The 11,945-nt window shown below is 44.2% G+C and overlaps 1 protein-coding gene across 1 annotated transcript in view; it reads left to right on the forward strand.

Annotated features, from left to right (window-relative positions):
- Positions 1-4,693, forward strand: part of LOC144498491 (magnesium transporter NIPA2-like) — a 43,008-nt gene extending 38,315 nt beyond the window's left edge. The window contains exon 6 of the mRNA XM_078219723.1: positions 3,343-4,693. Coding sequence (XP_078075849.1) covers positions 3,343-3,992 — 650 coding nt within the window. The 3' untranslated portion in view covers positions 3,993-4,693. The remainder of the gene's footprint in view (positions 1-3,342) is intronic.
- Positions 4,694-11,945: the final 7,252 nt, after the last annotated feature.

The raw sequence follows: 11,945 nt of genomic DNA on the forward strand, positions 1-11,945 counted from the left end.
TGGCTGAAGAAATTTCTCCTAATCTCTGTTCTAAAGTGACTCCCTTTTATTCTAAGGCTGTGCCCCCGCGTCCTAGTCTCCCCTGCTAATGGAAACAACTTCCCTACGTCCATCCTATCTAAGCCGTTCATTATCTTGTAAGTTTCTATTAGATCTCCCCTCAACCTCCTAAACTCCAATGAATACAATCCCATGATCCTCAGACGTTCATCGTATGTCAGGCCTAGTAAGGCTTACATTAACACTGCAATGAAGTTACGTGAAATTCCCCTAGTTGCCAAACTCTGGCACCTGTTCGGGTCAATGCATCTAACCCGCATGTCTTTTAGACTGTGGGAGGAAACCAAAGCACCTGGAGGAAACCCACACAGACACGAGGAGAACGTGCAAACTCCACACCAACAGTGACCCAATCCGGGTATCGAACCCAGGTCCCTGTGAGGCAGCAGTGCTAACCACTGTGTCACCGTGCCGCCTATATTGCCATATTGATCTAGAGAAATAGAGTTGCCTAACAATTCACATCATAACTGTACATCCATTTTGGAAAGATTGGAGAACGCAAACAAAGAAAAATATGGAATACATAATACCCAGTTGATCACCCAGGAAATCCTATTGTTACAACCCTGGGATTATTTTACTTTTTAATTAGATTTTGGTACGATCCTGTTAGGGACCAATAAAAGAAGAAATCTGAACAATTAATGTTTATTTATTACTGTCACAAGTAGGCTTACATTAACACTGCAATGAAGTTACTGTGAAAATCCCCTCGTCGCCACATTCCGGCACCTGTTCGGGTACACTGAGGGAGAAATTAGCACAGCCAATGCACCTAACCAGCACGTCTTACGGACTGTGGGAGGAAACTGGAGCACCCGGAGGAGACCAACGCAGGCACGGGGAGAACATGCAAACTCCACATGGTGACCCAAGCCAGGAATCGAACCCGGGTCCCTGGCAGCAGTGCTAACCACTATGCCACCATGCCGCAATGAACTGACAGAACAACACCACAAGATTTCATGTTTTTAAACAAAAACAATTTTATTGAATATCAAGAAACTGAACAAGGGCAGCACGGTAGCACAGTGGTTAGCACTGCTGCTTCACAGCTCCAGGGACCTGGGTTTGATTCCCGGCTTGGATCACTGTCCGTGTGGAGTTTGCACATTCTCCTTGTGTCTGCGTGGGTTTCCTCCGGGTGCTCCAGTTTCCTCCCACAGTCCAAAGATGTGCAGGTTAGGTTGATTGGCCATGCTAAAATTGCCCCTTAGTGTCCTGAGATGCGTAGGTTAGAGGGATTAGCGGGTAAATATGTAGGGATATGGGGTAGGGCCTGGGTGAGATTGTGGTTGGTGCAGACTCGATGGGCCAAATGGCCTCTTTCTGCACTGTAGGGTTTCTATGGTTCTATGAAAATAAGCACCATTAACAGCATAGCTTATAAAAACTTGCGCTATAAGGTTCATTCACTTTTCCTCGGTCCAACTCAGGGTTTACCAGCACTCTGCAGAATTCAACCTGTATTCTATTCAATGTTCCAGCTATTCGCCAAGGTGCAAATTTCATGGGGGTTGTTCCATTATCCATGGACAGCTGTAGTTCAAGAAGGCAGCTTGCCAAGCCAACAACGCCCGCATCCCATGAATTAAGTTTTTAAATTAAAAATTTGCTTTTGGCTAAGGGACCCTCCAACTTCTTTACAACCTTGTGACTCTCGATTCCACAGTCTTAGCACATGCGACTCCTGTGTAATGGCTTAAAATGTTAGAAAACATCCTTCATTTCCAATAACTTGCTGCTATGGTTTCAGACTGCAGCCAAGCTCATTCCTTCCAGAACTCCAACTGCAATAAGTTTAACTGCTTTTTATTGAACTTCACTGTGGATTTTTTCCTTTCCAGCTAAACAAATCTTCCAGTCATTTTTCCCAACTTTGTCTTATACTGAATACCAGCTCCCAATCACAGACTAAATCATGGTTGATGGGTCTAACCTTATTGTATCTCTGATGTAAAAAGTCTGGCTTTAACTCTCGGCTTTTAAGGAGCTACAAGACCCAAAATTGACGCAACCTTTCAGCTGCTTCTCAGCCTTGCCTGCTGGCTATGCTGTAATTAAATTCACAGAGATAACTAAGATCTACCCATCTCCATGGCAATGTGACACACCTGTCCCCAGGTAGAAATGCAAAATAAATACCTTTTGCACTCACATTCTGGCAAAACACATGACTAACTCCTTTCACTCGAATAACTGCAAACATCATGGGCTGGATTCTCCAACCTTGCCAGCATCTGGGATTCTCCCATCCCACTGCAGTTCATGGAGATTTGGCTGAATGCCAAATTCTCCGTTCTCGCTGGTGACAGCAGCGGGACGTGAACAGCTGGAGAATTCCAGCTGATATCTCCAATTCTTTATCTCTGTAATCCCACCTGTCATTTTGATCTTGCCTTCCTAGCTGCTAACCTCTTCAAAGTGGCCCCAGCCTTTTGAGTGTAATAAACTCAATCTTGTTTTAAATTGCATTTACTTTAGGGCTGCTTTTACTGGTTTCTCAACTAGGTACGCACGTTTTCTAACTAAAACTTTAATTCCTAACATTTTAAATTATATTCTAAAACTTATGAATTAAAAACTAGATTTTCATAACAATATTGACTAGTGGGGGGACTGCTGAATGTAAGATTTCCACCGTCCCCACTGTCCCCCCTTCAGGCCAACTGCCACATTCCTCAGGCAGTCCTTTACTAAGCTGTACCTTTGTTTGCCATTCACGCATTCACTTAATGGACACTTTCAACACCTTCTCAGCCTTCTGCATGCTCATTTACATTCCCTTTGTCCAATTTCACCACCCCTCCCTACCCTCATAGTATAAATCTCTGCTGATTCTCTTCCCCCTCAACTCTGACGAAGGGTCATCCAGACTCGAAACGTTGGCCCTACTCTCCCTGTTCTCTGAGAACAGATATCCACCCCATCTGATGAAGGAGCTGTGCTTCGAAAGCTTATGGTATTTGCTACCAAATAAACCTGTTGGACTTTAACCTGGTGTTGTGAGACTTCTTACTGTGCCTACTCTCTCCCCACAGACCTCAGACCTGCTAAGGTTTTCCAGTATTTTCTGTTTCTGTTTCAGATTCCAGCATCCACAGTATTTTGCGTTTATCTTATGTAAGATGTTTGGGACTCTTCTGTGAGTCACCAGTGCCATTGCATTCAGCAAAATACCCAAGGCAAACCTAAAACTTCTAACAAACTGTATATCATCTGTGGAGAAATTATGTTTGTTCATAATTTTATCTTTTATATTTTGTCTCTCTCTTTCAGGGTTCATCATATTTGCCAGCATAACAGTTATAGCCTCCCTTTTGTTGATAATATTTGCTGCCCCCAAAATGGGACCAACTAATATATTGATCTATGTCGCCATTTGTTCACTGATTGGAGCCTTTTCGGTATCATCTGTGAAGGGATTAGGTATTGCCATAAAGGAGCTGTTTGACAAGAAACCAGTAGTCGACAAACCACTGAGCTGGATTCTCCTCGCCATTTTAATAATGTCTGTCAGCACGCAAATCAATTACTTAAATAAAGCTCTTGATACCTTCAATACCTCTATGGTGACCCCTATTTACTATGTATTCTTCACTACCACCGTCTTAATTTGCTCTGTTATCCTTTTCAAAGAGTGGAACAATGTGGCAATTAAGGATGTCATTGGGATTATCAGTGGATTCTGTACCATCATCCTCGGCATCTTTTTACTTCATGCTTTTAAGGATGTTCAATTCACCTGGGAACAATTAACATTTCTCATTAAGAAAAATGAGACAGCGGGAAGAAATGGATTTGGCCGTGACGACCATCATACGTTGCTAGACAACATGGACAGTCCTACTGCTATTTATGATGATGACATACATTTATTCTTTAATGAAAGAAATGTTGGTTTTAAGGAGGGTTCTAATCTGAGGTAACTAGAAAAACTTGCATGACTTTCCAATAAGTGACTATCTCTCGGAACATTTTGAGGTCAGCAGAATCATTGTATACCATCAATGCATTTAAAGGATCCCAACATCCTCAGTCTGCTATCGAAAGGACATAATTCTTAGATGTATTGTATTCAGTTATAGATTTTGCAGTTTATTACTCATTATTCAAAATTGTTTTTTGCACTAAAATCGGTTAGCCAGTAATCCCAATTAAGCAGAACAATGCAATGAAGAAAAACCTGTTACATGATCATGTAACTTGAAAGCATTTTGACTTCTAAGTAGTAGACTCATTTCAATTTGAGGATTCACATGATGAGAGCTAATGTGAATATTGTGTCTTTGGACAATGGAATTCTTGTGCTTGGTGTTTTGCACAATCAAAATGATTCATGCCAGTGTAAAGATTAAAATCTGGGCTGCAAATGATGCTAATATATAGTGCATAAGGCTTTTTAAAATATTGTGACAGTACTTTTTTTAAAACTAAATTATTGCATGCCATGAATAAAATTATTTGGCATTTGATATTAATGCTTATATGTAATTGAAGCTTTACAGAGAGCATCATACTCCTTGTTGAACGGGTTACACTGAATGTTTGCATATTGAGTTTGCATATAGCTTCATAAATTTTACCTAATAAAAATCCGCTCTCGCGTTTGAGATGCAAACATCTGCTTAAAGGAATACTTTTATTTTGATTTCTTAATTTGTGACTACCTTGGCTTTAATGGAAACTAGAAATCAGTAATTTTGTTATGGAGAATCGCTTGCGCATCATATTCCTTTTTCTTAATATGTACTTTGACTCTAAAGTTAGAAAATTCTCTTTTGTATCTCCTTTTTGTTGGACATCTTGTTTTCATTCAGTAACAGTGGCTTGGCGATTTATGCATTTACATTACTTTGAGTACTCATCAGGGTGCAGAATCTGGGGAATTGGTCAATTTTTAAATTTAATTTTAGGCACTAAGGTCAATATCAAATGTTTCAGTGACTGTTGAATGTGACCCAGCGACTATAATATACCATGACCCATTCACCCCCTGGTCCCTCAAAGCATGATTGTGAATAGGTAACAGTTTTGTATACAGGTAGATTCAAGCCATGTAAATATTGGCTTGAGGCTTTCCTAATTTCTTTCACATAGGGTGTTATAATTCAGGCCAGAAATTCCAAAGTGTGTTATGAAATCTGCCTGGATCATAAGTTTTGCACTTTGAATTGGGTTAGGGTGAGCATGACATGTTTCACTTCAAGTATGATTCAACTGACCCACTAAGGAGTTTTTAATCAAACAATGTTTATTTAAGCATACAATTAACATGTATAGAAAGAAAATTAGCAATATTTTTTACCAATTACAAACAAAACAACCATGACATTGTATAAACCTTAACAGCTAAACACCATTGCAACGAAACAAATCCCATAAACAAAACGTTTGCCACAGGTTTAACAAAGTAAAGACTAATGCTGATATGATACTGGAATTTAGTCCTTTGTTTGAATGCTGCAGTTCTCTTGAGGCACACACAGTCAAACTTGCAGTCAGAACAGCTTCCCAAAACACCTGGGAGAGAGACTCTGGTAAAACTAACCATCAACAGCAGATTTCCTACTCCAGGAAGGCCAGGAACATTGCTTCCAGCTAATAGTGGTATTTCCAAAACCAGGGAGAGAGAGAGAAACACTGCTTTCCAGCTTGACGGGCGGCACGGTAGCACAGTGGTTAGCACTGCTGCTTCACAGCTCCAGGGTTCGATTCCCGGCTTGGATCACTGTCTGTGTGGAGTTTGCACATTCTCCTCGTGTCTGCGTGAGTTTCTTCCGGGTGCTCTGGTTTCCTCCCACAGTCCAAAGATGTGTGGGTTAGGTTGATTGGCCATGCTTAAAAAAAAAATTGCCCCTTAGTGTGCTGAGATGCGTAGGTTAGAAGGATTAGCGGATAAAATATATAGGGATATGGGGATAGGGCCTGGGTGGGATTGTGGTCGGTGCAGACTCGATGGGCCGAATGGCCTCTTTCTGCACCGTAGGGATTCTATGGTTCTAATTCAATGTCTACCCCTTTTTAAACCAAAACTGAAAATGAATCCTTAGATTTTTTCCTGAGGAGGACCCACCTGACTGACTTGTCAATCAATCTTCCTCTATCAATGCAAGGTCATAAAAGATCCCAGAGTAAAAATAAACAAAACCCCATTTAAGCCATTGAAGTAGCAATAAAAGTTCTTCTTGCAGATGGCCCAGCAACAATGAGAAAAAAATCTAAAAAGGTCTGCTTACAACTGCAGAGAACATGATTTAAAAAAAACACTTCTTAAAGGTACACTAGCGTCACAAGGGCCAGTGAATTTTTTTTTAAATAAGAACATAAGAACATAAGAAATAGGAGCAGGAGTAGGCCATCTAGCCCCTCGAGCCTGCCCCGCCATTCAATAAGATCATGGCTGATCTGACGTGGATCAGTACCACTTACCCGCCTGATCCCCATAACCCTTAATTCCCTTACCGATCAGGAATCCATCCATCCACGCTTTAAACATATTCAGCGAGGTAGCCTCCACCACCTCAGTGGGCAGAGAATTCCAGAGATTCACCACCCTCTGGGAGAAGAAGTTCCTCCTCAACTCTGTCTTAAACCGACCCCCCTTTATTTTGAGGCTGTGTCCTCTAGTTTTAACTTCCTTACTAAGTGGAAAGAATCTCTCCGCCTCCACCCTATCCAGCCCCCGCATTATCTTATAAGTCTCCATAAGATCCCCCCTCATCCTTCTAAACTCCAATGAGTACAAACCCAATCTCCTCAGCCTCTCCTCATAATCCAAACCCCTCATCTCCGGTATCAACCTGGTGAACCTTCTCTGCACTCCCTCCAATGCCAATATATCCTTCCTCATATAAGGGGACCAATACTGCACACAGTATTCCAGCTGCGGCCTCACCAATGCCCTGTACAGGTGCATCAAGACATCCCTGCTTTTATATTCTATCCCCCTCGCGATATAGGCCAACATCCCATTTGCCTTCTTGATCACCTGTTGTACCTGCAGACTGGGCTTTTGCGTCTCATGCACAAGGACCCCCAGGTCCCTTTGCACGGTAGCATGTTTTAATTTGTTTCCATTGAGGTAGTAATAGAACATAGAACATAGAAAGCCACAGCACAAACAGGCCCTTCGGCCCACAAGTTGCGCCGATCACATCCCCACCTCTAGGCCTATCTATAGCCCTCAATCCCATTAAATCCCATGTACTCATCCAGAAGTCTCTTAAAAGACCCCAACGAGTTTGCCTCCACCACCACCGACGTCAGCCGATTCCACTCACCCACCACCCTCTGAGTGAAAAACTTACCCCTGACATCCCCCCTGTACCTACCCCCCAGCACCTTAAACCTGTGTCCTCTCGTAGCAACCATTTCAGCCCTTGGAAATAGCCTCTGAGAGTCCACCCTATCCAGACCCCTCAACATCTTGTAAACCTCTATCAGGTCACCTCTCATCCTTCGTCTCTCCAGGGAGAAGAGACCAAGCTCCCTCAACCTATCCTCATAAGGCATGCCCCCCAATCCAGGCAACATCCTTGTAAATCTCCTCTGCACCCTTTCAATGGCTTCAACATCTTTCCTGTAATGAGGTGACCAGAACTGCGCGCAGTACTCCAAGTGGGGTCTAACCAGGGTCCTATAAAGCTGCAGCATTATCTCCCGACTCCTAAACTCAATCCCTCGATTAATGAAGGCTAGTACGCCATACGCCTTCTTGACCGCATCCTCCACCTGCGAGGCCGATTTAAGAGTCCTATGGACCCGGACCCCAAGGTCCTTCTGATCCTCTACACTGCTAAGAATGGTACCCTTCATTTTATACTGCTGCTTCATCCCATTGGATCTGCCAAAATGGATCACTACACACTTATCCGGGTTGAAGTCCATCTGCCACTTCTCCGCCCAGTCTTGCATTCTATCTATGTCTCGCTGCAACTTCTGACATCCCTCCAAACTATCCACAACACCACCTACCTTGGTGTCGTCAGCAAACTTACCAACCCATCCCTCCACTTCCTCATCCAGGTCATTTATGAAAATGACAAACAGCAAGGGTCCCAGAACAGATCCCTGGGGCACTCCACTGGTCACTGACCTCCATGCAGAGAAAGACCCCTCCACAGCCACTCTCTGCCTTCTGCAGGCAAGCCAGTTCTGGATCCACAAGGCAACAGCCCCTTGGATCCCATGCCCTCTCACTTTCTCAAGAAGTCTTGCATGGGGGACCTTATCGAACGCTTTGCTGAAGTCCATATAGACCACATCCACCGCTCTTCCTTCGTCAATGTGCTTGGTCACATTTTCAAAGAACTCAACCAGGCTCGTAAGGCACGACCTGCCCCTGACAAAGCCGTGCTGACTACTTTTGATCATACTAAACTTCTCTAGATGATCATAAATCCTGTCTCTCAGGATCCTCTCCATCAACTTACCAACCACTGAGGTTAGACTCACCGGTCGGTAATTTCCCGGGCTGTCCCTGTTCCCTTTCTTGAATATAGGGACCACATCCGCAATCCTCCAATCCTCCGGAACCTCTCCCGTCTCCATCGACGATGCAAAGATCATCGCCAAAGGCTCCGCAATCTCCTCCCTCGCCTCCCACAGTAACCTGGGGTACATCCCATCCGGTCCCGGCGACTTACCAACCTTGATGCCATTCAATAGTTCCAACACATCCTCTTTCTTTATGTCCACATGCTCGATCCTTTCTGTCCTCCGCAATCCAGCAGTACAACCACCCAGATCCCTTTCCACCGTGAATACCGAGGTAAAGTATTCATTAAGCACCTCCGCCATTTCTAACGGTTCCGCACAAACTTTTCCCCCTTCACCTTTTAAGGGTCCTATGCCTTCACATCTCATCCTTTTACTCTTGACATATTTGTAGAAAGCCTTGGGATTCTCCTTAATCTTACCCGCCAAGGTCTTCTCATGACCCCTTCTCGCTCTCCTAATTTCCTTCTTAAGCTCCTTCCTACATCGCGTATACTCCTCTAAATCCTTAACACCTCCTAGCTCTCTGAACCTTCTGTACGCCTCTCTTTTCTTATTTACCAGGTTCATCACAACCTTCGTGCACCACGGTTCCCGTACCCTACCAACACCCCCCTGTCTCATCGGAACGTTGTCATGCAGAGCTCCAGACAAACATTCCTTGAAAATCCTCCACTTTCCTTCGGTACTTTTCCCCAAGAATGCCTCCTTCCAATTTACCCGTCTAATTTCCTCCCTGATGACACTGTATTTCCCTTTACTCCAGAGAAACACTTTCCTAGCCTGCCTGACCCTATCTCTTTCCAATGCTATCGTGAAGGAGATAGAATTATGATCGCTATCCCCAAGATGCTCACCCACCGAGAGATCCTCCACCTGTCCAGGTTCATTAGCCAGCACCAGATCAAGAACAGCCTCTCCTCTAGTAGGCTTATCCACATACTGTGTCAGGAAACTCTCCTGGACACACCTAACAAACTCCTCTCCATCCAAACCCCTAGCCCTAGGGATATTCCAATCTATGTTTGGGAAATTAAAATCTCCCATCACGACAACTCTGTTATTCCTACATCTCTCCAGGATCTGTTTCCCCATCTGCTCCTCAACATCTCTGTTACTATTGGGCGGCCTATAGAAAACACCCAGCAAAGTTACCGACCTCTTCCTGTTCCTAACCTCCACCCACAGAGATTCCGTAGTCAGTCCCTCCACGGCGTCCACCTTCTCTACAGCCGTGACACTATCCCTGATCAACAGTGCCACTCCCCCCCCTCTCTTGCCTCCCTCCCTGTCCTTCCTGAAACATCTAAAACCCGGCACCTGAAGCACCCAGTCCTGTCCCTGAGACATCCAAGTCTCCGTAATGGCCACCACATCACAATTCGAAGCAGCAATCCACGCTCCAAGCTCATCCACTTTATTCACTACACTCCTGGCATTAAAATAGACACATCTCAGACCTTCAGCCTGAGCACTTCCCTTCTCCCTCACTCGTCTAACCTCCCTCTTACCCTGTCTACATTCCTTATCTATTTGCGAGCTAACCTCCTCGCTCTCAGTCCCCTCATTTCGATTCCCTCCCCCCAACCTTTCTAGTTTAAAGTCTCACCAGTAGCCATTTGTTATTATTTCCTCCAAAGTGTATAACCTCGCATTTATCAACGTTATACTCCATTTGCCATATCCTCGCCCACTCACTCAGCCTGTCCAAATCTCTCTGCAGATCTTCTCCGTCCTCCACACGATTCACTTTTCCACTTATCTTTGTGTCGTCTGCAAACTTCGTTACCCTACACTCCGTCCCCTCCTCCAGATCATCTATATAAATGGTAAACAGTTGCGGCCCGAGTACCGATCCCTGCGGCACGCCACTAGTTACCTTCCTCCAACCGGAAAAACACCCATTTATTCCGACTCTTTGCTTCCTGTCGGATAGCCAGTCCCCAATCCACTTTAACACACTACCCCCAACTCCGTGTGCCCTAATCTTCTTCAGCAGCCTTTTATGGGGCACCTTATCAAACGCCTTTTGGAAATCCAAAAACACCGCATCCACCGGTTCTCCTCCATCAACCGCCCTAGTCACATCTTCATAAAAATCCAACATGTTCGTCAAGCACGACTTTCCCCTCATGAATCCATGCTGCGTCTGATTGATCGAACCATTTCTATCCAGATGCCCTGCTATCTCCTCTTTAATAATGGATTCCAGCATTTACCCTACTGCAGACGTTTATCAAGATAATCTTAATAATTTGATAATTACTTAACTGTCAAGATAATAGAAGATAATTATATGACCTTGGTCTTTTTCCTTTCAAGTAATGCTTCTTATGCTTCTAAAAGGAGGCAACTATTGCAGAGAAGAGAAAGGTCACCGTCGACATCTTATGAGGAAAAGACCATGAAGAGTATGGTCATTGGGACAATAAAGGAAATGCGGCCAGGTGAAATCTTGTATCTCCACTGAGCTAATGGCTAGTTCCCTTATGCTTTTCGTTGCTCACCTCTTAGTTTAATTAATCATTTAATCACTTGCATGTGTGCAGTTAAGTTCTAAAGGGCGTTTTAAGCAACTTCAAGTATCTCCTTAACTACATAGAACATAGAACAGTACAGCACAGAACAGGCCCTTCGGCCCACGATGTTGTGCCGAGCTTTATCTGAAACCAAGATCAAGCTATCCCACTCCCTATCATCCTGGTGTGCTCCATGTGCCTATCCAATAACCACTTAAATGTTCCTAAAGTGTCTGACTCCACTATCACTGCAGGCAGTCCATTCCACACCCCAACAACTCTCTGCGTAAAGAACCTACCTCTGATATCCTGCCTGTATCTCCCACCACGAACCCTATAGTTATGGCCCCTTGTAATAGCTCCTTCCACCCGAGGAAATAGTCTTTGAACGTTAACTCTATCTATCCCCTTCATCATTTTATAAACCTCTATTAAGCCTCCCCTCAGCCTCCTCCGCTCCAGAGAGAACAGCCCTAGCTCCCTCAACCTTTCCTCATAAGACCTACCCTCCAAACCAGGCAGCATCCTGGTAAATCTCCTCTGCACTCTTTCCAGTGCTTCCACATCCTTCTTATAGTGAGGTGACCAGAACTGCACACAATATTCCAAATGTGGTCTCACCAAGGTCCTGTACAGTTGCAGCATAACCCCATGGCTCTTAAACTCCAACCCCCTGTTAATAAAAGCTAACACACTATAGGCCTTCTTCACAGCTCTATCCACTTGAGTGGCAACCTTCAGAGATCTGTGGATATGGACCCCAAGATCTCTCTGTTCCTCCACAGTCTTCAGAACCCTACCTTTGACCCTGTAATCCACATTTAAATTAGTCCTCCCAAAATGAATCACCTCACATTGTCCAAA

This window comes from Mustelus asterias, chromosome 1, assembly GCF_964213995.1.
Source record: "Mustelus asterias chromosome 1, sMusAst1.hap1.1, whole genome shotgun sequence".
Classification (NCBI taxonomy): Eukaryota; Metazoa; Chordata; class Chondrichthyes; order Carcharhiniformes; family Triakidae; genus Mustelus; species Mustelus asterias.